General features: G+C 50.8%; 1 protein-coding gene across 1 annotated transcript; it reads right to left on the reverse strand.

The window, feature by feature from the left end:
* Positions 1 to 338: 338 nt before the first annotated feature.
* C3 (complement C3) lies at positions 339 to 25,055 on the reverse strand. Its single transcript, XM_051177662.1, has 41 exons — positions 24,902 to 25,055; positions 23,748 to 23,937; positions 23,194 to 23,356; positions 23,027 to 23,097; positions 22,742 to 22,836; positions 22,567 to 22,649; positions 22,387 to 22,477; positions 22,175 to 22,277; positions 21,898 to 22,024; positions 21,666 to 21,781; positions 21,435 to 21,581; positions 20,720 to 20,929; positions 20,295 to 20,501; positions 19,593 to 19,751; positions 19,250 to 19,379; positions 18,460 to 18,531; positions 18,101 to 18,301; positions 17,368 to 17,476; positions 16,831 to 16,916; positions 16,092 to 16,234; positions 15,777 to 15,989; positions 14,744 to 14,810; positions 14,560 to 14,646; positions 13,280 to 13,483; positions 12,695 to 12,770; positions 12,293 to 12,452; positions 11,269 to 11,367; positions 9,721 to 9,877; positions 8,832 to 8,995; positions 7,440 to 7,598; positions 6,914 to 6,973; positions 6,716 to 6,806; positions 6,548 to 6,599; positions 5,254 to 5,341; positions 5,064 to 5,153; positions 3,648 to 3,753; positions 3,070 to 3,159; positions 2,774 to 2,857; positions 823 to 906; positions 608 to 743; positions 339 to 520 (listed from the first exon to the last, which is right to left on the reverse strand). The coding sequence occupies exons 1-41, from the start codon at positions 24,976 to 24,978 to the stop codon at positions 379 to 381; spliced, it is 4,989 nt and encodes a 1,662-aa protein (XP_051033619.1). The 5' UTR covers positions 24,979 to 25,055; the 3' UTR covers positions 339 to 378.
* Between the last annotated feature and the right edge of the window lie 2,232 nt (positions 25,056 to 27,287).

Consider the following 27,287-nt stretch of genomic DNA (forward strand, 5'->3'; position numbering starts at 1 on the left):
CAGTGTAGACACACATTAAATTGATACATATTTTGAAAATAAAATCAATAAAAATATAAGATGCCAGCTGTGGTGGCCCACACCTTTAATCCCAGCACTGGGGAGGTAGAAGAAGGCAGATCTCTGTGAGTTTCAGGTCAGCCTGGTCTACAGAGTGAGTTCCAAGACGGCTACACAGAGAAAAAAAAAAAAAGAGAAAAGGAAATAAGGAAGGAATTTTGGTGTCTGCATGTATATGCACAAATGCACCTCACACAGAAACATGTACACACACACACACACACACACACACACACACACACACACACCCACCATGACTCCAGACACTGGGAGGAGGATGAAATACAACTGAAGCTTTATTGGAGGGCTGGTCTGTGGTCAGTTGGGGCAGCCAAAGACCACCATGGTCTCTGTGAACGCCCCGAGGTTTTCGCACTGTTTCTGGTTCTCTGCATCCTGGCATTCTTCGGCCTCGGGCCAGAGCTCCACCCATGTGTCCTTCCCGATGATGTAGCTGGTGCTGGAAAAGGGAGAGCAGGTGAGGGTGGGCTCCTGGAGCAGTGGTGGGGCAGCCACGCATGCGCACATGCACAGGGTGGGCACTTACTTGGGCTTTTCTCCCCAGAGGTCGGAGGACAGGCCCCACATGAGGTAATGCTTCCCTTTCTGCAGCTTTAGGGCTTCTCTGCACTTGATGTGGCTGATGAATCTGCGTTCCTGCCCTGCCTGCACCTCATCTGAGCCTGTGGAGCAGGGAAGGGGAGGTTGAGCTCCCGCAGAGGGAGTTGGGGTTGGGAGGTAGGAAGACAGAGGGCTAGGTACCTGACTTGATGACCTCCTCAATGGTCATGATGTACTCATCAAAATCATCAGACAGCTCTGTTGTGACTAGCTTGGTCTTGTACACTGTGAGGGGAGAGGCAGCAAGGGCTATGAGCATGCCTGGCTATGGGGCTCTCACCAGTACATGCACCTGATCACGTCACCCCCTCCCCTCCAAGCAGAGACAGGCTGAGTTACAGCCATTGACACTTCAGTCTATCCCCTCCCAGAAACACACACAACCAGGCCATCGCACAGCCATGCTCACATCCATTCACAGCGACCTGTGGGCAGTTAGAGCTGCCAAAGAAACAGCTGTCCGTGGTAAAGTCTCCTATGGCTGAGGCTATGGGCAACTCCAGGCCAAAGAACCATGCGCACATTCATAGCCCCACATACCATGCACACGATTAGAGTTACAGTCAAGTAGTCATACACACAGGAGCAGATAGTCTCGGGTACAGTCACTCCCAATGACAGTATCATGCAACCATGGCAACAGGCAAAATCACACCACACACATGATTAGAGGCATGAGTAAGGACAGTCATTCTCATGGTGGATATGACTGCTATCCAAAGTCACCCTTGACCACTGCAAACATACAGCCATGCAAAGTCACTCAGCCATGTGCAATTACAATCACCCACGGCACACACATAGCTGTAGCCATTATGTGTGTGTTTGTATGTGAACATGTTCACATGTTGTCATAGTATCAGTAGTCAGCTTGACAAACCTGGGAAGAGGGAATCTCAGCTGAGGAACTGCCTCGTCAGCTTGGCCCATGGCCATGTGTGGGGGCCATTTTCTCGATTGCTAATCCATAAGGTGTGTCCCACCCACTGAGGGCGGTACCATCTCTAGGTGGGTGGGCTTGGACTGTATAAGAAAGGTAGCTAAACCAGGGGATAGGGGCATTAGTACACAGCATTCCTCCACGGTCTCTCAGTTCCTCCCTTGATGAGGGACTGTGAGCTGCAAAATGAAATAAACCCTTCCCTTCCCAGGTTGCTTTTAAGTCAGTGTTTATCATGGCAACAGAGAGGCCAACTGGAATACATGTGTACATGGTCATGTGTGTGTGTGTGTAGGTCAGAGGCCAGTTTGTCCTTTTGTGTTTGATGCTCCTGTGTGTGCATGTGAGTGCAGCATCCACAGAAACCAGAAGAGGGCGTTGCATCTCCTGGAGCTGAAGCTACAGGCGTCCGACGTGGGGTGCTCTAATGGTGCCAGCTCTCCTTGTGATTTTTTAGACAGAATTTTACTGATATCTTGAACACACTGGTATGGCTAGGTTGTCCCTGAGAACCTCCTGGCTCTGCCTCTCCAGTGCTCAAATTAGGGACATGTACCACCATGCTAAGTTTTTTACCTAAGTGCTAGGGATCAAACCCAGGAATTCATGTTCGGGCATCTGAAGCTGTACCAAATGAACTATCCCCATTCACAGTTACCACATAACCATGGTTACATACTACAGCCTCCTGGCCAACCCCACCCATAGCCACACCACCTTCTCCCACTTGCTAACACATACTCAGGCCATTGATTCCCTGCTGTTTAGCTATGCCCTTGTCATTGAAGCCTCAAGTTCTGGAGAAAAGGCCCTTAAGACTCAGGAAATAAATGAAACTTACAAAGCCCCTCCCATAGGTTAAAAAAGTCATTCATGCTCTTGCCAGGAACCCCTCACTCCAGCTCTTATGAGTAACCTCAGTAACTTACTGGTTCAGCAAGCTGGACTTCGGTGGTCTGTGCCCTATCTGGGATGAATGTCTCCCCAGAGAACATCCCAAAACACAGACCATAGCCCTTCACTACGTATCTATTCATATCCCAGGTGCAACAGTCTCACACAGCCACAGCCTGACAGAACATGCACACCATTGCTGTTCCTTGCTGGCCACACACTGTCACATCACCCATCACCACCCAAGGCCACACTCACCGTAGTCCACTCCGGGCTCACAAGCCTTCTCCAGTCGCTCATTCAGGCTGACCTTCTCCTGTGCCTGATGCATGAAGCAGTTCTCTGCAGGGTGACATGGGCTCTTGAGTCCCTCTGCCCCTCCAGGACCCACTGTGTTGAGGCTGGTCCCAGAGAGGATGCCTATCCTGCTCCATGTCCCCTGGGTGAAGCTTTCAGGCCAGCTCTCTCCCCCCCCATGCTCCCCCCCATAGAAGTAGAGAGTCTGTGTGGATATTCTTGCCGGGTCCCACCCTTCACACCCTCCTAGTGCCCACCCTCAGCACAGCGGCACATTTCGTTGTGGCAGAGCTTGCTCAGCATTCCATCCTCTTTATCCAGATGGTAAAACTGGGTGCATGATTCGTCTGTTGGGAGGAAGTGACAGGAGGAGGTCAGAAGGCCAGGGACTCCACCCTAGAGACTACTCCTGCTACAAAATACCCAGTGAGGGGGTCCCCTCAGTCCTGACATGCTAGGTCCCCAACCTCAGACCCCTGTGTCACTCAGACCCCAGGTTTTCTGATCTTTTGGCCCTTCAGACTATGCTGTCTTGAGACCTCTATCTAGAGCCCCGAGATGCTCAGATGTCAAGATTCTAGGTCCCTGGAATTTTCAGGCCCTCCCAGCCTGATCTGGGACTCTCAGATCTTCAGTTGCCAGATCCCTGTGACCTTCATGCCTCTAGCTTCTAGGTCTCTGGGACCCTCAAACTCCAACCTGCAAATCCTTTTCTAGGACTCAAAGAACCTCGGTATATGCATCCCCAAGACCTTCAGTACTGCCATATATGATACTCAGATCTCCAGATCCTTTGAACACCTGGAACACTCAGCATCCTGCCTTGGCTGCTCACCCAGGTTGTAATAGGAGTAGACCTTGACTGAGCCGGGCTGGATAAGTCCCACATTAAAGAACTGGTGGACTTTGAAGGACAGACATTCTTCTTCTGAGTGTGATATCTGAAGGGAAGAATGGAGCTGGTCAGTGAGTGTCACAGAGAGATCCAGGGACACAGTCCTGGCATTTGGAGTCATCATAAAGAAACTGAGGGACCAGGCACATTCTAGGACAGTGGTTCTCAACCTGTGGGTAGCAACCCCTTTGGCGTTGAACAACCCTTTCCCAGGGGTCATCTGGGACCATGGGAAAGTATAAATATTTACATTATGACTCATAAGACTAGTAAAATTACAGTTATGAAGTAGCATTGGAAAACATTTTATGACTGGGAATCACCATATCATGAGGAAGTGCATTAGAGGTCTTGGTGTCAGAAAGGTTGGGAACCAGTGCTCTAGAAGGTGTGGGATGAATCAGCAATGGTGAACATGCAATCATCAACTCTGATTTCCTCTTCTATCATGCTTGGAGCCAGATCATTTGCAGCCTCACTCTGCATTAGAGGGATCCAGGTGACAGAGCCCTGGCCAGCTAGTCACTGTCTCTCTGCTGTTGTTTGAATATGACTTCACTTCATTTAGACCACAGTGTTACCATAATGGCATTAAGCAGACTGAATCTTTAAGGGAGATGACTAGGTCATAGGGGATCACCTTTGGAAGGGATTAATGACTGTCTGGGAGGAGCTGACCAGGTCTCAGCAGAATGGATTTGTTACTGTGATGTAGGTCATATGAAAGCCAGTGGGCTTCTTGGACTTCTTTTGAACCTGCCTGCAAAGGTGTGGCCTTTCTCTTGCACTCTTTCTGGCCATCATGCCTGGGGGCTTTTGTTAGGGGCTAAATAGTTGGGATCAACCAGTCCTGGGTTGTTATTTTCCAAAAATAACCTCTCTTTATATGTCCTGCCACCTCAGATGTTTTGTTAAAACATTGTGAAAACACTGTGACAACACTCATGAACACATTACAGATAGCTGGGTATGGTGACATACATCTATAATTTCAACACTCAGGAGGATGAGGCAGGAGGATTGTGAGTTTGGAGCCAGTTCAGGCTGCATGGGGAGACCCTGCCATTCACAATCAAACTCGTTCTCAGTTCACTTTTTTATATCCTATCCCTGAGCATGGAACAGAGAACTCTCTCTTATCTCCCACACCAACTAGACTATGGGGAGAGGAGGGCAGTCTTGAGTTGGTTACCTTATTTTACAAACTCTTTCTCTGATCACCTCATAGCATGGATCCAGGATTCCCAAGCCTGGGGCTAGCCTGAGCTAGCTGTCAAGATGGAGGGAGAAATTCAGCTAGGAAGGGGAAGGAAGGAGGAAAGGAAGGCATGGAAGCCTCCCTGGGACATCAGTTACCTTTTCTAGGTAGATGATGAGGGTAGTCTTGGTGGAGTAGGCTTTAGTCATCTCATACTTGGAGATGTATCTGTCCACTCCTTTGCTCAGCTGGGGAAGAACAGAGCTGGTGAAAATCCTTCCTCATCTCCCCTCAGCCTCTTCTAGACCTCAGACTCTTTCCCTGTACCACAGACACAAGCCTGCCTACCACTTCCAGGTCGTTTGTGTCCGGAATAAACCCAGTCATCATGGAGATGTCCAGGATAGACATGGTTGCATCCACATCTCCCAGGTACCTGTATATGGCAGAATAAAAAGTTATCAGCTTTCAGGATGAGGTCAGTATCCAGAGCTAGTGCCTGGATGAGGGGTCTCATTGGACCCTGGCGTCTGTTTTCCACCCAGATGGGTTAGTTTGGGGAAACATTTGTCTGAAGGCAACATAAGTAGATATAGCCAGACATGTTGGTTCATGCTGCTGTCTCAGCATTGAGAGGCTGAGGCTAGCTTGGGCTACTTAGTGAATCATCCCAGGGCTGATGTGACAACGGATAGGGCTGGTGTGGTAGTGTAGAGGACTAGTGTAGAAGTGTGGCAGGCTGGTGTGGCACTATGGAGGGCTGATGTGACAGCTTAATCAGTAACGTGCTTGCTGTGCAAACAAGGACCTGAGTTTGATCCCTCATTATCCATGTTTAAAGAAAGAAAGAAAGAAAGGAAGGAAGGAAGGAAGGAAGGAAGGAAGAAAGAAAAAGTAATCAACCATGGTGGCTAGAGCTATTAACCACTGAGCTGTCTCCCTGGTACATGCTTGTAGTTCTAGCCCTGGGGATACAAAGTCATGAGGGTCTCTGGACTCCCTGCATGTCTAGCCTAGTGCACTTGCAAAATGCAGGCCAATGACAGGCCTGTCACATAGAACAAGGTGAAGGGCCAGTGCCATGGCTTAGTGGGTAAAAGCACTAACCGTTATGCTTGACAACGTGAGTTCAATATCCGGACCCCACATGGTGAAAAGAGAGAAACAACTCCTGCAAGTTGTCTTCTGATCTCCACATGTGAGCTGTAGCATGAAAAATGCACACACACACACACACACACACACACACACACACACACACACACCACCACCACCACCACCACCACCACCACCACCATCATGGAAAGAAGAAACTGACCAACAGAGATGATCACATAAGGAAAGTGAGAACTGCCCTTGCAGTGAAGTTTGAAGACAGCATCAAGGTGCTCTCTATAGAAGGAGAGAAGATGGAGGGTGTGTGAACCTTGGGGTTATGTGAGATATGCTGTGTGGCCAGAGGGATGGCAAGCTTGTCAGCATGAATGAGGAGGTGCTGTTAACAGAGGAGATGGAGATGGACTGTGGATGCAGCTCTTGGCCACAGCACTTGTGGCAGGCACCAAGTGGGGGCTCTGGCCTACCACAATGATGAAGTCTTTCTAAAGATACAGGGTGACCAGCAAAGAACCTAGAGTCTCACCTGGTGCAGATGCTAAGAATCTTAGTACTCTTGGCCTCCTGGGGCTTCTTGACTGCCAACAGAAACAGAAAAATGGGAGAAGGTGCCTTTGGGTCCTGGTTCAGGAGAGGGCAGGGATGGGACAGGAGTGGGGCTAGAAGGTGATGGAAGGGTCTTTATTCTTCTTACCTGTGTCAGGGGCTGGTTCTAAGGTGACCCTGAGGTCAAACTTCTTGCATTTGACTTTGCCTTTGACTTTGGCATGATACACTGTCACTACCTGGAGAGATGAGACAGAGTCCCATGGGAGCATAGGATGGCCAAGGACAGGGAGACTGGGACAGGAGAAAGTGGTGGGCTCAGCAGGTGTGAGTTCCCCTTCCTTACCGATAATGTGCCTTGGCCTTTTCCTTTGGCTGTTAGAGAGAAGGCCTCATTTTGTTTGGTCTGCATGGAGTTGGGGGAGGAAAAACAGGATGTTAAGAGTCAACTTCAGGACTAGGGGGATAGCTCAGTAAGCGAGGTGCTTGCCTTATAAACATGAGAACCTGGGTTTGACCCCAAAAATCCATGTTTGCAATCCCAGCACTGGGGCAGCAGAGACAGCGGGATCCCTGGCACCTGCTGGCCAGCCAGTTTAGTCTAGTTGTTGAATTTTAGCCCAGTGAGAGACTCTAGCTTGACAAATAAGATGGACAGCACCTAAGGAATGACACTTAAGGTTGTCTTCTGGCCTCTATACACACATGAACAAATGTACCCACTCCTGTACACAGGCATGAACACATGTGTGTGCTCACACAAGGCCAGTTCTCCTTGGCTCTCATGGCTCTGGCAAGCATCTGACTTCCCTCCTGCAGCCCTGGCTGGTACAGAAGGTGGAAGCAAGGTGGGGTAAGGGGTGAGGCTGTACCTCTTCTGATCGTAGGAGGCTGCCAGTTTCCCAGAGCAGGCGGAACATGGTTGGGGAGCTGCGGCTGGGGAGGTGGAAGGACACATCCATGTTCAAGTCCTTGTGGTCAGGCACATCTGTTTGATATTGGGCCAAGGCTTGGAATACCATGAAGGTGGCCTAGAGCCCATGGGAGAGAAAGATAGTTAGCGTTGTCTCCAAAATTGTGGTTAGGATGTGCTGGGGAGAGATATCGATGTATGGATATGGGTCAGATTTATGGCATCACACACAGGACCTGTCAGAGATTACAAAGGTAATGTTGGAAAGGGGTGGATGTTCCAGAGCTCCATGTGAGAGAAGGCCTGGCCAGGTCTGGTCATCAGTCAGTTTGTGGCCTAGAAGCCATCAGGGTGGATGGAGGTCACTGGACACTGAAGGCCTGTCTGGAATTCTCCAAGGGAGTGAGCTTTTGTTCAGAAGTTACCAATGCTGAAAAACATGCCAGGATCTACCAGAAAATCCAAGTGTAAGACTGAAGGTCTAGAACCTCTAGACCCATCAAGAGGAAAGAGTCTTAGACCTCTGCTTAGGAAGCCAGAAATTAGTCTAGAACCATCTCATGAGAAAGAAAATAGAACTGTAGTGTTGAGAATGGAACACTGAGAAGTGGTTGACAGACCACAAGTAAGAAAGACGAAGCCAGAGCCTTAGTTTGCCTTAAGCTGCCAAAACCATCATCTGGAAAGCTCTTGAAGACGATGCACTGGGCAGTGCCCTTGTGTAGGTGAAAACTGAAATAGAATACACCAATGACAAAGGTGATAGTTTGGGTAGAATTGAGTTCTTGCTCTAGAACTCACTGATGGGAAAGTGTGACATTCAAGAACCCAGTGGAATATACAATGTGATCTAGAACCTACACATGAGAGAGAGGGACATTGGAAGTCCCCTGGAATGAAGGAAGTAATCTAGAACCCTCCAGTAATAAGATGACATTGGGAATCTAGTGAAACCATAAACATGATCTAGAGCCCACATGTGAGAGAGGCAGATACTGGGAGCCTGGTCAAATTGAGGCCATGTTCTAGACCCTTCAGTGATGGGGGGCACATTGAGATCCGGGTGGAACTAGAAACATGACCTAGAACCCTCCAGTTAGGGTGACATTGTGGGGAACCTAGGAACATGAGAATAGGGGACATTGGGAGCCTAGAAGAATGAAGAACATAGTGTAGAACCTTCCAGTGAGCAAGGGTGCCATTGGAAGTCTTGCAGAACAAGGCATGTAATCTAGTTTCTCTGCTTGCCTGCAGTTTCCTGCACTGCTCAGACAGAGTAGCTGCCCGCCTAGGTTTTGGTGTCTCCTCCAGGGGACCTGGGTAGCAAGCATTGGAGCTGGAGGCCACTTGCCTGTGTGGAGCCGTAGCCGCCTCCATAGTATCTTTGCTCATTGAGCCAGCGGACCACAGGAGGCACAGAGTCGAAGTCTTTCAGCAGCAGCAGGGCCAGGAGGGCATAGGATGTGGCTTCTACATTGTAGAGCTTCTGGCCAGGCTCCTCCCAGCGGTTCCGCTCTGCATGGAACACCAGCCCCTCAGTCACTGCCTGTAGCCTGAGAGTGACTCAGGAGCTAGGTTTCCCCGTGTCCAGGTAGCCATGCTTATGTTCAACATTCTTGTGCTCGGTGTGGGTTGTCAATCCCCAGGCATTACCCGTGGGGGATCATCCTGACTGTGATGACTGATGTGGGAGGACCCACAGTGACTGTGGGTGGGACTATTTCCTGGGGTGGGACACCAGACTGTGCAAGATGGAGAAATGAACCCGGCACTAGTGTGCTTGTGTCCACCCTCTGTTTCCTGATTAGCTCTCTCTGCCTTGATTTCTTGGCTATGACACACTGCACCCTTGAGTAGGTGGAAATGAAACCTTCCTCCCTTGAGTTGCTGTCATCTGGGTATTTTATAACAGACACAGGAAAAGAAATCAAGACCATCTCTAGCCCACCAGTTCCCAACTCTCCTTCAGTTGCCCTTTGGACTTGGATGCCCAGTGTATGCTTGAATGATAGACGTCCCAGGCCTCTTGTATGAATTATATTGGAGAGTCAACAGACTTGAGAGGCCTCCAGCGCAGCTCAGTGTAGGGCCACCCATCTTACCCCTCAGCTAAGAACCATGTATCCTGGCTCAGTGTGTGTTTCTAGGACTCTCCTTCCCCCCACTGCCAGGCAGCCCTTCCCCTTGAGGTGACCCTCACCCACCCACACACACCCCTTTCCCTTGAGGCAACCTCTTACCTGTGGCTGTGTTCAGAAACTTGCTGAGGTAAGGTTCCTCTAGTTTTCCCATCAGGGCCAGGGCATACCCAGCAATGGCCACCGTGTATGGTCTCTGCAGGTTCAGGTAACTGGCTTCGATGTACTCCCCTGCCTTGTTAATGCTCCCGGGAAGGCTCTGTGAGAAACACCAGTCGGGATCTCACAAACATGACTTCTAGGTGATCAGGATAGCATCTACCCCGTGGGACTCCCCTGTGTTTGATGTGTCTGACTTTAAGAGTTCGCTTGTTATTGGGATGTCTCTTTTGCTGCCTGGAGCCGTCCCTACATTAGGGGTGTGCAGAACAGTGTGTGACTGTGGGTTCTTGAGTTAGCAAACCCTGCTTCATGGTGGATTATGGTTATGTAAATACTCCCCCAGGGGTTGTCACTAAACAAAATTATGTCATAAAAGGTCCCAAATTGGCATAAGCTACATTCACCATGTCAGTCTGAGCCTATGTCAGCTACCTTCATCCATCATCATCATCTTCATCATCGGCACACCCTTTTTAAGGGCTTGTCATTTATTTATTGAACTTGGATGTGTAGCTATTTGCTCTGAGTTGAAACATTCCCTCCAAGAGGGTGGGGGGTGGCTCATAAAACCCCGAAAGACAATGAGAGACTTAGAGGCTCAAAAGGCTTCAAAAAAAAAAAACTTGGGACTCACGCAAGACATGAGATACACAAAGCCCCTCCTGATGGCTACACATGCAGGAAGCAATCACTGAAGGAGGGAAGTCTCTTTGGTGGACCTGCCCACATGCTGGGCAGGGGACTCTAACATGCAGCTTTTGAGACTCATTACCCATGCTGGGATACTCATTACCCATGGGGGGCCTTTGGGCAATTCAGCTGCCCCCGAGTCACCCATGATCCCATAAATGACCCCAATAAACTTGATACAATGTTTACCAAGCTGAACTTGGGCTCAATCATTTCTCTGGTCTGTTGTTGATCTTTAGAAAAGTCATATACCAGACTTCAGGAAAACCTTTGAGATCGTGATACGCAACAGGTGTCATGGTTTTTCCGAAAGACCATCTAAGTAAGTAAATAGAGAAGGCCAAACTTCCCAGTTCAAGGCAACACCTGCTCCTCTGGTTAGCTTCAGCTGTCAGCCTGGCACAGCCTGGACTCTGAGGGGGCAACCTCAGTTGGTGAACTGCCTAGACCAGATCAACCTTTGGTCATGTCTGTGGAGGACTCTCTTCATTGTTAATGATGTGGGAAGGCCATTGTGGGCAGCACCATCCCTAGACAGGAAGTCCTGAACTGTCCAAGAAAGCTAGCCAAAGGATGAGCTTGCCAGTGAGGCAGCAAGCAGCTTCAATTCTTATGCTGTGAGTGAGATGAGTTTGTTGATCTGAGGCAATGCTGTGTAGAATGTCTGCCTTTGAGTCCCTGCTTCAGCTTCTCTCCCTTAGGCTGCTTTTGGTCAGAGTGTTTGATTATGATGACAGAGAAGAAATGAGTACACCCCTTCCCCACAGCTGTGGGTGATAAGATGGACGGGACACTCACGTTGATCTGCCCTTCGCAGATTTCTCTGGCTTCCTGCAGTGCGATGAGGACGAAGGCTGTGAGGGACACATCGGCCTCCTTGGTATTCCGGAATCCACCCTGAGACGAGGAGAAGAAGTGGGTCTTTGTGTGTCCCTACCTGGCTATCAAGTACCCTGAAGACTTGGGGCGTCTGGACTCAGCTCCTCCCCCAGTGTGAATCAATTGAATAGTTTGTTCATTCTGTGTATCACTGAGGTCCCCCTGTCCTGCTGCCCCTGGTTTAATGACTGAGGAAAAGCACACATGGCTAGCCCTCACAGTGCTTCTTGGACATGAGTCAGTCAGCTACTCCACAGGCAGACAAGTGCTCCTTGATTTATGATGGGGCTACCTCCTGACAGGTCCACAGTAAATGGAGACTATCATGAGTCAAAACACTTAGTAGGTGCTTGGGAGATGGCTCAAGCCTGAAAAACTGAGTTTGCTGTCCCAGAACTCACATTAAAAAAAATTAAATATCTGGGTGTGGTGGCATGTTTTTGTGGCCCCTGTATTGCATAGACAGAGACGGTTAAATCTCTGGGGCTCAGGAACCAGCCTAGCCATTTTGACGAGCCTTGAGAAAGTGAGACACTGTCTCAAAAAAAAAAAAAAAAAAAAAAAAAAAAAAAAAAAAGGAAGGAAGAGAAAGAGAGAAAGGAGGGGAGAGATCGAAAGGAGAAAGGGAGGGGAGAGGAAGAGAGAGACAGGAAGGAAGGAAGGAAGGAAGGAAGGAAGGAAAGAAGGAAGATGGACAGCCCTTGAGCCCTTGAGGACTGACACCCAAGACTGACCTCTGGTCTCCACCCAAGCATGACACCATGCATGTCCCTCCCATGGCTGGATCTGTTGGCCTCTGGATTCTTGGAATACTTTGTTTTTTGACAATTTTATTTGCCCAGCCTCTACCTTCCCCAAGTGAACAGGCAGATGGAGTGACGCTCTCTCCTCTCCCTCCTGGGACCCTCTACCCATCTCTGTCTGGAACCCCCCTTCCCCTTACAATCATCTCTTGGTGAATCACGGGTCCATCCTCCTGAAAGACACCGTCTGGCTTCTGTTTCTGCAGAATCAGCCATTTAACAGCCCCACAAAGGACCTGAGAGTCGATGGCGATGAGATTGGCGGCCAGAGAGAAGACCTTGACCACGTAGGCTGTCAGCCTGGGGGCGGGGGTTAGGTGGACACCAGGTGTGAACCAATCAGCTTTGGGAGACAGAGAATGACATCCTCACCCACCAATGAGCAGAGAGGGGTGATGGCACAAGAAGCCGGTGCTTAAAGGAGTCTAATCTTTCAGCCTTGACTGTAGACAGAAAGGAGCTGGACCACCCTCAGTGGGGATTCAGGCTTTGCTCAGGTGGGTGTCGAGGCAGAGAAGGCCAAGATGAGCGTCTGAACTTACCAGGTACTGGGTGGCCGGTTGTTGAAGGCAGCATAGGCAAAGCTGGGCTGTTTGAAAGTCAGCTGCTGGGTATACCCTGTGGAGAATGGACAGGGTCACCAAAGGAAGGGGTGGGCTAGATCTGGGCTGACCAAGGGCAGGACAAGGATGCCACCTATGTGAGGTGGGGTGAGGGTTTGAAGAGTGTGGGACCAAGATCCCGGGGCAGGGGTGGGTTTTAAAGGAAAGATCAGACAGGAGGGACAGAGTGGAGTGTGAGCAGGTGGGAGCGCATGGTGGGGAGGACCTCTCTGAGGAGGGGGAGGACAAGTGTGCTACATGGTGTGTGGGACAGGTGTGGAGAGAGGGAAGAGGGCTCAACTAGGGCACAGATTCCGGAAAAAAGACTCAGTCTGGGTCCAAGGATCAAACAGGAGACAGATCTCCTCTGAAGGACATGCAGGGGGGGAGGGGGTTTGGAAGAGAGGCAGGGGCGGGGCTTGGAAGAAGTTTGAGGGGGCTTCGGGAGGAGCAGAGCTTCTGGGGAGGGGCGGGGAGGGGCCTTTGGAGGAGGAGCAGGTTTGGGGTTTCCAGCACAGGTCCCACCTTTCTTGATGAGCTCCAGGGACTCTTGCCTCTTCTCCAGGCCAAACTTCTCCCACTGTTCTGTCTGGTCTAGGTAGTGGACTGCAATGACTGTGGGCGTCATGCCAATCATGTTCTGCTCCCCACAGCCTGAGGGGGTCACGATCAGGTGTTTCAGCCGCTCTCCATCCACTGCATCCTCCGCCATCTGAACCACTGGGGTCCCTGCCAAAGAGAGTGGAGGAAAAGGCCTGTTCAAGCTGGTCTCTGACCAGAGGAAGCCTACAGCTTAGGGACTGCAGGAGGGGGTGTTTACCCTGTCCTAGACATTTAATTTCACCTTTAGTAAAAACAATGGCAGAAGCCACCGATAGCTCTGGTTTGGAGTTCATTGCTAGTGTCTGTTGGAGAACTCCACATAGCATCTCACTTAATCCCCAGAGCACTTTGGAGTTAGGTACTGTCTCTTGTTCTCTATGATATCTTATCTAAGGGTTGCAACACCCCCTTCTTGTTCTTCCTGGATCCAGGCAAGAGGAGCAGAACCTCTGTACTTGGCAGGTGTGCCTTCTCATTTAAATATCTTTACCAGCAAATGCTATTTGCTGAACTAACTTCTGCAGGAGGCTCCTGCAGCCAGACCCAAGCATTGTTCAGATGTACTGGGGGCTTGGAAGAGCTCTGGCTCAACTTTCACAGCAAACACAGCAGAGAGTGTCTGTGGTGTCTGAATGGCCCCCAGAGGTGCCTATGTTTGAATTCTTGGTGCCCAGTTAGTGGAACTGTCTGGGAAGCATTAGGCGGTGAGGCCCTGTTGGAAGAAGTGTGTCACTGGGGTGGACTTGGAGGTTTCAAAAGTCCATGGCAGTCCCGGCCTCACTCCTTCTCCCTCTGCCTGTGGATCAGGATGTAGCTCTCAGCTACTGCTCTAGCGCCATGCCTGTCTGCTCCCCACCATGATGATTGTAGACTAACCCGCTGAAGCTATAAGCAAGCCCCAGTGAAATGCTTCCTTTTATAAGAGTTGCTGTGGCCACAGTGTTTCCTCACATCGATAGAACAGTTACTAAGACAGACAGTCTCATTGCCCTCGTTTTTTCATGGGGGAAGCTGAGGCACAGGGAGGCATTATGTGAAGAAATGAGTCCTGGGTCAATCAGCTTGAAATGGCAGAGTCGAGATTTGAATCCTGCATCTGGTTCAGCATCCCCTACCCCCCATGATATGGAACTCTGTTATCAAGCTCCCAGCTGCCCTGACTCCTGCCTGGACCCTCATGCCAGGGGAAGAGGCCATCTTACCTTGCAGGAGAATTCTGGTCTCTGAGTCCGTGTCTGGCACTTGGTCACTGAGGTCTGCAGCAGGCACATTCTCCCTCTGCACTCCCCCTGAAGGGTGACATGAAAGAGATTTAGATGGCACCAATTCCCCCTGCCCCTTTCCTGGTGCCCCACACCAACCTGCCCACTCTGCTTGCCTCCTCACCTTGGCCAAGGTGCTCTGGATCCAGTGTGCGGATGGCCACAGTTTTGTTGACTCTCATTCCTTCTGGCTGTGAAGGAGGGTAGATAAAATGACAAGAGATACATAGATGGTTAGCAGAATGTTGACTGGAGAATAACCTCCTTCAGAGAGCACTGCCTCTTCTCCCTGTGTGACTGGGAACCAGTTACTTAACTTCTCTGTGCCTCGACTTCTTCTAAAGAGGAAGGGATACAAAAACCTACCTTATACTCTTGTGTGTGTGTGTGCGCATGCATAAGTGTGCATGTATGTGAATGTAAGGTGTACATGTATGTTTGTGTATGTGTGAGTGTGTGCAAGTGTGCAAGCATGTGTGAATGTGTACATGAGGGAGTGCACATGTTTGGGAGTGCGCATGTTTGTGTGTGTGAATGTATGCATCCATGGGTGTGAGAGTGTACATGTGCATGTGTGTGACTGTGAGGTGTGCATTTGTGTATGTGGTGTGTGTGCATATGTATGTGCTTATGTGTGTACATGCATGTGTGAGTGTGTAAGTGTGCACACATGTGTGAATGTGTTGTGTGTGCAAACATGTGAACATGTCAATGCCATATGTATTCTTCTGTCCCTATCTTTTGATACAGAATCTCTCAGTGAGTCAGCCACATCCTCTAGCTGCTATTCAAGTGCTGTGATCTGAACTCAGGTCTTCATGCTTGTACAGCAATCACATTGCCAGAGGAGCCATTTCCCTAGGACTTCTTTACTTTTTAAAAATTCTGAGACAGGCTCTCATTAAGTTACCCCTGCTGTCCTCAAATTCATGATCCTCCTGCCCACATCTCCCCAGTGCTAGGATGACCGGCCATACCCCATTGGGGATGGAGCCCTGAGCTTTGCATGAACTAGTTGAGTGTTCTACACACTGAGACCTGGCCAGTTCTAATTTCTGCAACACTTGGGCCCTAAGATGATCCTCGGTGTCTCTGAGCCCAGGCCAACAGCAGGAAAATCTGAAGGACAGGAGCAGCAGATGCCCCCAAGGACTCACCACCACCTTCAGTGTCTTCTTGACACCATCGCTGATGAAGTGGCCATAGACAGCAGCCTTGACCTCCACCTCTTGGAGGCCGATCTTCAAGGGGACAATGACATAAGGCACAGCCACAGAGGACTTGGGAGGGATTTCGATAATCTGGTAGTGTCGTTTCTTGGCAGTGGCCAGACTGCAGAAGGCTGGGTTGTGTAACAGCTCCACCCTCACCTACAGGAGAAGGAGGGGCCAGGGTAAGTGAGGGAGGGGATAGGGCAGGTAAGAATAGGTTCATGGGTCCTGTTCAACCTCCCAGCTCTGACTTGCTCCCACCTTGAGTTTGTCCTGCTCACGGTAGTTGAAGAGCACAGCTCTGATCTCCACCTGCTCATTGCGCACCACAGAGTAGGGTAGCCTCAGGTCAATGAAGAAGTCCTGCATCACGATGATCTCATAGGGATCCGCCACACAGATCCCTGTGGGCAGAGAGAGCAGTATGAAGGGTTCAGGTGGGAGGGCTGTGTAGGGATGCCTAGCCAGGCTCCTGGTCCATGCCTGATCCCATTCCCTGAAGATGGTGTGGTGGTACCATGGCCAGCTGTGTTCAACCACTGTGTGTTTACATGTGCACATATGTGCATGGATACACATGCTTGTGGAGGTCAGGGGTTGACACTGGGTATCATCTTTAGTTGCTGCTCCACCTTATTTAATTTTATGCCCCAGTACATGTCCCTGTGTTTGTGTGAATATCAGTGCAGTGCCCATAGAAGCCAGAAGGGGGCAGTTGTGAGCAGTCTGAAATGGGTGCTGGGAACCAAACTCTGCCTCTACAAGGTTAGCAAATGCTTTTAACCATGAAGCCCTCCAAGCTTACTTTTTGACACTGGGTTACTGACTCTGGAGCTACTGATTGACTAGGCTGGCTGCCCAGGAAGCCTCTGGGGCTTCCTGTCCCTGTCCCCCAGCATTGGGATTGCAAGCAAATGACTACATGGTTCTGCAGCTTGGGTTCTTATGCTTGCAGGGCAGGCACTTCATCACTGGGCCATCTCCCCGGCCCCTCCCTTACCTTTTTTGTCCGACAAGCTCACTGCCAAAATCTCCCAGGTGGTAATGGAGTCTTTGAGAAAGATGTTCATAACCTTTGTGGAGATTCTGGGTGGGGTAGAAGATTAAAAATGAAATGGTAAGATCTATCAGGAAGGAGCAGGGTATGGAGGTGAGGGAGTAGGGACAGTTTAGAGATGAACTCTAAACTAGAGTTGCATCTAGAGATGCACCTGTGGCTTTGCAAGTTCAGGACATGGACCTCCATAGTGACTCCTAAGAAGACAGGAAGTTGGCAGGTGCATGCAAATCATATGCAAATCAGCTCATCTGGGAGGATACTTTCTGTCTTCAGACAGGGATGTGGACTGGGAGTGTGCTAGCCTCACCTCCCTCTTAAAAACATATTTACTGTGTGTGTTTGAGGGAGAGAGAGAGAGAGAGAGAGGGGCATCCCTCTGCCCTAACCTTCATGTGGAGGTCTGAGGATTTGGTTCTCTCCTTCCATCAAGTCAGTTTTGGTGGCCAGCACCTTTAACCACTGAACATTGAGCCATACCCGTTTTTCTCTGGTTCTTTCAACTCCTCTATGATCCACAACCAGCTCTCTGGAAATTGGCTTCGGGAGATAATATCTTCTTCTGGAATTATGTCTTCATCCATGTCACCTGAGGATGGGTAGATATGGTTTGGGAAAAGACCCACTTTGGGGTGGCTCCCTTGCATACGTTTCTGAGCTTTGTAAATGCATTCACCCTGCGGTGAGGGTTTCCCACCAGACATACTGGGGATGTGTGAGGATTACTCTCTCTATGCAGGAAATAAAAACTAAGAATCACATTCTGCAGATGTATTGGTGATGAACATCATCCAAGCTGGGCCTAGGCTGGCCCAGGACCTGCAGTAATCCTGTTGCCTCAGTCTCCTGAGTGCTGGAATGACAGGCAGATGCCACCATACCTAGCTTCTACGTAGACTGACTGTAGAACTAATCTTCATTTTGCTGAAGATGTATTGGTTTGTGGGAGGGGGGCATAGGCTAATGTGAGGAACACCCTGGGTTCCCTCTTTCCCTTCCCTGAGCCAGCTCTTCCTCACCCCCTTAGTCTCTTCCTTGCTATGAAGCCCAGCTGGCCTCCATCCTCCTCTTTCTGTCCTCCTAGGGTTCGGGGCTGGGGTCATGGTCTTTGGGCCACTCCTCCAGCAGTCGGGTGCAGCCACCCATCACCAGACAGTTGTGTCCTCCCCATTCAGTCCCTACCCCTAGTGTCATCCCATTAGGTGCCACTCACTCCTGGCCAGGCCCAACACTTGGTTTCGCTGGTGTTTCCGACGAAGCTCGTTGATGTAGTTGCAGCAGTCTATGAAAGCCTTCACACAGTTCTCCCCCTGGGAGATGAAGCGTGCCCGGCGCTGGCAGGAAAACTTCATAGGGATATCGCGCATGCCATCCTCACAACACTTCCGCAGAACCTTGTCTCTGTACTGACCCGCTGTGGGAAGCCCAGACCTGGTGTCAGCCTTAGCCATCAGGAGAGCATCAGACCAGACTCCAGGTAGAACTTCCCAGGGGTAGGACAAGGGAGGCACCCTTCCCTGCCTCCCTTGGGATTCTAACGGGATTGGGGTGGGTGATGAATGGATTCCTAACCTTTGTCCATCCTCCTTTCCATCAACTGTACTGAGCGTCGGCGGCGGGCAGCTGGCTTGGCACACTCAGGGTCTGAGGGAGGGACAGGAGTGAGATGGGTGAGACTGGAGTATGATTGAACCCTTTTTGCAGTAGAAGAGACTGAGGCTCAAGGAGCAGCAATGGAGGCTGGCAAAATGGCTCAGTGGGTAAAGGGGCTTGCTGCTAATCCTGAGGACCTGAGTTTGATTCCCAAGACCCATATGGTGGAAGGTGAGAACTGAGTGGTGCAAGTTGTCTTCTGACCTCTATATACATGCTGCGGTGTGAGTGTGCACACACACAGAGTCACGTTTATGCACATGTACATACACACCCACGCACATGGATGCATGCACAGAAGCACACACACACACACACACACACACACACACACACACACACACACACATCCCACTTTAGCCTGGTGGTGGTGCATGCCTTTAATTCAAGCACTCAAGAGGCAGGTAGATCTCTGTGAGTTTGGGACCAGCCAAGTCTACATACACAAAGAAACCCTGTCTCGAAAAATGAAACAAAACAAAAAACAAACAAACAAAAACACCTCAAAACCCAAACCCAAAACAAAACAAACAACCTTCAAATTAAAAGCAATTAAAAGCTAATTTAAATCAAAACAGGGGAGGGTAGGTACTACTGGCAGAGGAGGGGCTGAGATTTAGTTCCCTGCTCTCAGGGGCCTGCTCTTACATGGGCTTCTGGGGGTGGAGACATGTCTGTCCTTGTGTCCACCCCTCCTCCCATTTCTCACCCGTTCTCTGATCAGTCTGCAGGCCTTCGCTTGTCTTGAAGGACAGGCCTGCATCCATGAAGACACCCGCATAGTCCTTCCCACTGCCTGGGGTGCAGCCGATGTCTGCCTTCTCTACCACATCCCAGATCTACAAGTGGGGTGAGATGGGGTGGGTGGTGTGAGGCAAGGCGAGAGGATAGGTCAGCAGAGCCTCATTTAACCCACCATGAAGTTCAACCTGGCCGTCCCCATTCCTCCTACCCTCATATCCAGCTCTTGGCAGACTTCCAGCCTCTTGCGCCACCAAACTCTCGTTTCCCCTACTCTGCTCCAGGTCGTGCTCTGGGATGCTGGTACTCACCTTGCTCTGGGTAAGTTTGTTCTTCTTATTCAGCACAAACACACCCTTGTCCACGGCCACCAGCCCCACGCGGGCCCCCTGATTTCCCTCGATCCTGAGTGTTGTTTGCTGCCCAGGTGCAGGCTGTCGGTTATCTCTTGGGTCACCCTTCACCACCAGCTGTAGGGAGGATGGAGAAGCAAAATGGATAAGCCAATGCCTGAAAGACCACAGACGGAGAGTGGAAGGGAGGTGAGAGAGGGAAAAAGAAAAGGGGGAATTGGGAGGAAGAGAAAATGGGGGAAGAGATAAGCAAAAGTGAGAGAGATGAGGGGAGAGCTGAAAAGAGGAGAGAGAGGAGACAAACAGGAGATGCAAATGGGGCGGGGAGCAATAACAAGAGGAGCTCTTTGAGTTCTGGGTCCAGCCTACCCTCATAAGGAGTTTCAGGATAGTCAGGTCTGTATAGTGAGACTGTCTCAAAAAAAAAAGGGAAGAAAGGCTGAGTGTTGGTGGTGCATGCATTTAATCCCAGCACTTGAGAGGCAGAAGCAAGCGGATCTCTGTTGAGTTCAAGGCCAGCCTGGTCTACAAAGCAAGTTCCAGGACAGGCTCTAAAGCAATATAGAGAAACACTGTCTTGAAAAACAAACAAAACAAAAAGGGAAGAGAGGGAGAGTCAAGGAGAGGGGAAGGGAGAGACGGGGAGAGAGAGAGGCTCACCGTGCCTACACAGGAATCCTTTACATCTACCCACACAGAGTCGGCCACCACTTCTCTCCGGCCACTGGCTCCAATCAGGGTGTAGTACGCCACCAGGCGGAAGGAGGGGATGAAATCTGGAGTGATGGGCAGGGACAAGACCACTAGGTCCTGGCCAGGCTCCCGAACCTGGCGGCCTGCCTTCAGTAGCTTCCCCTTGTTCATAACCTGGAGGGATGATGGACTGGCTTGAAAACCAGGATGGGGCTAAGTGGAATGGGTAGGGGAGACCCTGGGACCAGGCATGAATCCTTAGGATGGGCAAGGGAGACCCAGGACCTGGCAGGGATCCCTAAGGTGAGTAGGGGAGACCCCGAGTCTGCACAGGGAACATTAGGATGCTGGTAAGTCATGAAGGGGAGTTGAGGCTCCTGGTGGAAACGGACCAGGTAGGTGTAGTAGCGGATCTTGGCATCTTGGCCGGGGTCTGTGCGAAGGTGGAAGTTGACATTGAGGTTGTCGCCTGGTTTGAGCTCCACACGAGACACTGACAGGTGTAGGTAGTTGTTGGAGTTGTGCATAGTGCCATAGGGCTGTGCCTGCATGGTCTTAGTTGCCTGTCGTGCTTCTGGGATACCTTCCTTCTTGGTGCGGACCTGGGTGGGGAAAGTGGGGGCATGCTGGTTCCCAGAGCTACCCAGGTTGGAATCTCTGGAGCTCACAATAGGCTCTGTGATTATTAATACTGGCTGACAGCTTTACAGCATCGACCAAGAGATGAGCTCTGATCACACCAGTGAGGGGGATTCTAGGTTAGGTTGAAATGGCAAGACACACCCTGTGTGTGGGTGGTACCATCCTCCCCTGAGCAAGAGGACTGAACTGAATAAAAGGAGAAGGCGAGGTGAATGCCAATGTTCATCTCTGCTGATGAGATGTGAACACATGCTTCAAGGTCCTGCCTCTGCACCGCAGTATCCAGCCATGATGGACTGCAGCCTCATACTGTGAGCCAGGGCACCTTCCTTCCTGAAGTGGCTTTTTGTCAGGTTTTTGTTACAGTGATGTAGTATCTTCTAGGTGGCCCTCATAACCCATCAGGAAGCCAGGAGAGTTCTGTGTGTTTCCCTGGCTGTGGCGACTAAAGCTCTGGACACTCACCGTGATGCTCAGGGCATTGCGGTTGTTGGGCGTGTTGACGCTCAGTTTGGCTACACCGTCATCTTGGGTGCGAGCCTGTGCATCAGATCCCTGAGTGACTACTGGCACTCCGCGAGCTGGAGAACCATCAGGGTTGGTCACAAACACCTATGGACAGAGGCAGGTGGAGAGGGGTCAGGTGGTGTGGTCAGAGTGACTAAAGTGGAAGTGGAGACTGGCCCTGGGTCTTACCATGAGGTCAAAGGGCATGGCTGGCTTGAAGTATTTGGGCGTCTTGGTGAAGTGGATCTCATAAGGGGAAACAACGATTGGGATCCCACTGCGCTCTGCCTCTACCATGTCGCTCCCTGAGGGGGATGGATGGTAACAGTTAGAGCCAGCTCCCCAGCATCCCCTTCAGGACCAGGCCTTCTTGCTCAGGCTAGCCTCACTACCTGGCTTCCTTCATCAAAGCAGGCCTCACCTGAGTGCAGGATGACAGTGACGGAGACGTACAGGGACTTCCCCACCAGGGCATCAGCGTTGGAGGGCTGTACCCCATCCAGCAGCACCTGTCGTTTCAGCACTGCATCCCCCATACCGTCCTCTATCTGCAGAAGATAGGGGAGCGTGAGGGAGGGGAGGAGGTCCCCAAGGGAGGAGGAGCTAGGGACGGAAGAGCTCAGAAAGAGTGGCTTGGTTCAGCAAGGTGAGGGACTGGGAGGGGCTAAGGGGCGGGGGCGTGTCCTCGGGGTCAGTACCACTACGCGTGTGAGGGAATGGGCCAGAGAAATCTTCTTATCACCATCCTGGACCCCAAAGATCACGAAGGCCATCCCGTCCACATTCTTGCCGTACAGAAACCTGAGAGGCAAGGATACTTGGGGTCCTGAAGACCTCTCTGGCTATGGCTGAAGACAAAGACCCCCCAGCCCCACCCCCGCCCGCTGCCATGCATCACCCCCACCCTCACCTGGCTGTGATGGAAACTTCCAGGCCCTTTGGGTCATCGATGTAATAATATTTCTCTGCAGGCTCCACCAGGACCTCGAAACTGGGCAGCACTGGGGTGGGGTATGAAGATGGTGAAGATGGTGTTGGCAGGGTGGCCAGGGTAGCACAGGGACAGTGGCCTCGTCTCTCCAGGACTTACCATACTCCTTCACCTCAAACTCTGCAGTGAAGATCTGCTGTGGTGAGTGCTCGTAGAAGGTTCGGATCTTCCACTGCCCCATGCTGCAAGGAGATGAGGAGTGTGAGGATCTCCAAGCACCTTCCCATCCCTCTCCGGGGACAGGGGAGCCCCGTTTCTGGAGACCCAGACATACTTGACCAGTTCTGGGATGTTCCAAGACAAAGACAAGATGCCATACTGGTTGTGGGAAGACAGAGTGTCTCTCTTGATGGGCACACCATCAGGGGTCTGTAAGGAATCAGGAAAAGCACATGGGATACAGCAACTCTTAAGAGGCCCAGCCACACCATCTGGGTCTATGATTACTGGTTCTATGACCCTCTTATGGGTCTTCCTAGGTCTCTGGTTTCTCTGCACTGGCTGTGTTGTGTAGCCATTTGCCCCTTTCCAAGTGTGTCTGGAACTCAGTAGCTGGTACCTCAATGATGATGACGACTGTCCGGGCCACAGGCAGTAGCTTGTTGTCCACAGTGAAGACCCTATAGAGGACTAAGGGATTTGAGGGAGACAAGCAGAGTCCCATTAGACCACAGGTTCTGGGAAGGCCTTCCAGCCCTGGTGTACGCAGCTACTCACAACACGTACCAGTGGAGCCTGGGGTGTAGATGGTCTTGTCTGTCTGGATGAAGAGGTACCCATTCTGGAAGCTCACCAGCACCACTTTCTCCACCATCGTTGCCCCAAAGCTCGCCACCACTGTCACATACTTTTGCCCCTTATTTGACTGGAACTCCTTACTGGCTGGAATCTACACACAGGTCAGGAGGCAATCAGGAGTCTGCTGCAGGGTATGGTGCCCAGAGAGCATCCCCTGAGCCTCTGGGCCTCCTTTGTACCTCTTCTCAAAGGGAAGGGGCTCTGGGGCGGGGCTCAGAGGGGGAAGAAACTAGGGAGGGACTTAGAAGGTAGACTCTAAGGGGAGGGGCTTCGAGGGGCGGAGACTCGTGGAGGAGGAGACTCAGAGGAGAGAAGACTCAGGGGAGGAGCTTAGAAGGCAGACTCTGAGGGGAGGAGCTCAGGGTCAGGGACTCAGAGGGGGTCTCATGGGGGAGGAGACTTAGAGGGGAGTGGCTCCGAGGGCAGGGACTCAGGCTAGACTGAAGGAGATGTGGCTGGCTGTAGCTCTGCTCCCTCCCCACCTTGATGGTGATGCTGCTTAGGTATCCAGTGGCGCTTGTCAGCACTGTCTTCTCGCTGGTCAGCACCTGCTTCTTTGGGAAGTCGTGCACAGTGACTGTGACTGGGATATCACCCTGTGCTTCATGGGCCTCCAGCACGATGGTCTCTTCACTCTCCAGCCGCAAGACATTGGGGGTGATAATGGAAAACCTGTCCAAGGAATGTGGGACCAGATGTCACCTCAAGGCTGGAGGCTCCCGGTACTGGCTGCCTGAGCAGACGCCTGAATTCATGTTCCTCCCCAGTGCCACCACTTCTGTCTCCTTGTGAGAAGGGACCTAACCATGGCCCACTGCCCCACAGCCACCTGAATCTGGCTTTCCCTGGTTTCGGGAACCGCCCTAGGCCTTGGTTTATGCTAAGCCAATGCTCTACCACTGAGCTACACTCAGTCTCTTCTCAGTTTTTTGTTTGGAGAAAGCATCTCACTAAATTGCCCAGGTAACACTGAATTCACTCTGTAGACCAGGCTTGCCTAGAATGTGCACACCTTCTGCCTCAGCCTCCAGAGTACTGGGATGACAGGTGGGAGTCACCAGGCTCTGTCTCAGCTTGCCTTTTGACAGTTCACATAGTTAAGGGCTGCAGACTCCAACCATCCCCCAATTCTCATATCTCAAACTCACCATTGCCTAAACCATGAGATATCACAGACACCCTAAATCTACAGACCTTCTATTCTATAAATAGGTATTCCAATGCTACAATAGGGGGTTTCTATGAACATGAGCCTGTGAACACCCTGACACTCAAGCAGGCCAAATTGTATGTATGTGAACCTGCTCATTTGCATGCTAGTGACTGCATGTGTGTGGAGGTCAGAGGAGGCTGTCAAGTGTCCTGTTCTCTTACTCACACACCTTATTCCTTTGAGCCAAGGTATGCTCTCTCTGAATTTGGAGTTTCAGGCATCAAGGCCAGTCCTGGCTTTTCCATGGGTACTGGGAGTCTGAATAAGGGTCATGTTCAAACAGCAAGAGTTCTTATGCACTGAGCTGTCTTCCAGCCCCTAGCACACACCCCTATCTCGTACCCACCCCCACACAAAGCCACATTCGCCCAGGTATCTCAGAAATTCTACAAGTAGCTGCCCCCCAAGAAGGTAACTACTTACATGGGAGCCCCCAAAACCAGGGGGGAGGCGGCCAGCAACAGAAGCAGCAGCAGCTGGGGCCCTGAAGCTGGTCCCATAGTGAAGGGTGAAGGTAGAGGGGGTGAGGGAGTGAGGGGCAGGGTTGGGCAGGAGTGAGCTTTGCTGTGGTTGCAGCTGTCTCTTATGTGGACCTCTTCCTCTTGGGCCCTCCCTGTTCCTGCACCCAGGGACTGCCCCAGATTTTGCAACATAGTTTCCTAAGCTTTTCACAAGCCTGGGGCCAACATGTCTTGGGGTGAGTAACCCGAGGCACATTTCCCTGGAGCTCTGAAGCACCTGACTGGCTCAGGTTTCTCTTGGGATTAAGGTCAAATGCTAGACCTTGGCCAGTCCCTGCTGTCTGTACTTGGTTACAACAGAAACATACACAGTCTAGAGTGATTCCTTCCTTCCACACTTAGCTAGGTTTCCCCACTAACACTCCCCCCCTTCTTCAATCCTTCCTTCCCTTCCTCCCTTCCTCCTACCTACAGGTCTTGCCAAACCAGCAGTTCTTAACCTGCAGGTCTTGACCCGGCTGAGGGTTGCATACCAGATGTTTACCGTACAATTCATAACAGTAACAAATTACAGCTATGAAGAAGTAATGAAAATAATTCTGTGGTTGGGGGAGGGGCTTTCACAACATGATGAGCTGTAATAAAGGGTCACAGCATCAGGAAAGTTAAGAACCACTGTCCTGAACTTCTGCCTTCAAGCAATTCTCCTGCCTCCACCTCCCCAGTTGCTGGGCATTGCTAAACCCAGTCTTTCCTATGAGGCAGATCAGGGTTGTGGGCAGCTCTGCACACACAGTCCCAACTCTGTGGAGCTTTCTGCAATGGGAAAGAATTCTGTTTCTTAGAGGATGTTGGAGGACTTCTTGGAGGTGGGTGGGGACAGTTCAGCTTGGCTATAAAGGCTGCCTGGGAGTTCACTCTCCAGGAAGTGTGCTAAGGAAATCTGTGCTAGAGAAAAGCACTTGTCCAGCATATGTGAAGGTCTGGGTTCCATCCTTAGGAACACAGAACTCATTCTGGTGGCATAAGTCTGTCATCCCTTTACTAGGAGGTGGAGACAGGAGGATCAGGAGTTCAAGGTCAGCCTCAGCTACATAGAAATTTAGAGGCCTGTCTGGGCTGCATGAAACCATTTCTTTCCTCTGGTATTTATTTATTTGAGACAGGGTTTCACTGAGGAGCCCTGGCTGTCCTGAAGCTCACTCTGTAAAGCAGGCTGGCCTCCCAAGTGCTGGGTTTAAAGGTGTGTGCCACCACCTCCAGGTGGTGGCGGTGGCAGCTTCTTCTTCTTCTTCCTCCTCCTCCTTCCCCTGTAAGTACTTATTTATTTTGGTTTTTTGAGAGAACCACCTGCTTCTGCCTCCCAAGCTCTGGGACTAAAGGCATGCACAGCCACTGCCCAGCTTAAACATGTATTTTATAGGTATGTGAGTGTTTTGCCTGCATGTATGTGTATGCACAATGTGTTTGCCTGAAGGCTGTGGTGGACAGGTGAAGACATTAGATCACTTGGAACTGGAATTCCAGGTGTTTGGGTGAGCCGCATATGGCTGCTGGGAATCAAACTTGAATCCTCCGGATGGGCAACCAGTGCTGGCTGAACAGGAACCAATGAGCCATCTCTCCGGCCCCACAGACTCTTTGTAGAAAGGCTGATTACCAACCCACTGGTTCACCAGTGACCATTAACTCCTCTTTGTGCTGTTCTTCTGGCTTTCCTGAAGAGTGTCTCGTTTGCCTTGTATGAAAGGTTTGCCTCAAAGATTGTTCCAGATCAATGCTCAAAGAGCCTTCCTGCCAGCTGTCCTTGTGTGAAAAGATCTATGCTGATGATGGACAGACTGCCATGGCCACCAACCAACACAGAGCCCTGACTTTTTGGGAGGCAGCCACTACCTCTCTGAGTTGCCACTCACCAGCTATGGGTGAGCCCTGGCCCTCAGTTTCTTCCTGCGAAGCACACTGTTAACTTCTCCCTGGTTTGCTGTGGGTAATCTTGCTAGATCTTGCTAGTTCTCTCTCTCTTTGATGGTTCTATAGATTTAGAGACCTGCTGGCTGGGTTGTAAATTTCAGGAAATGAATTGCCAATTCCCTCAGGCCTGGCTACCAGGCCATGTTTGCTGACTGAGAATTTAGAGATTTTCCTACCTTTGCCTTCAAAGTGCTTGATGGGATTAAAGGGGTGGCCACCAACTCTAGCTGTTTTGCGTTTGCTTGTTTTTTCTGTTTTATGAGAGTGTCTTCTATAACCTGGGCCAGCATCAAAGTCCCTGTGCAAAGAAAGATGACCTTCAACCCCTGTTCCTACTGCCTCACCTTCTGAGTGCTGGGGTGATGGGCAGTTCT

The sequence above is a fragment of the Phodopus roborovskii genome, unplaced genomic scaffold (assembly GCF_943737965.1).
Source record: "Phodopus roborovskii unplaced genomic scaffold, PHOROB, whole genome shotgun sequence".
NCBI lineage: Eukaryota > Metazoa > Chordata > Mammalia > Rodentia > Cricetidae > Phodopus > Phodopus roborovskii.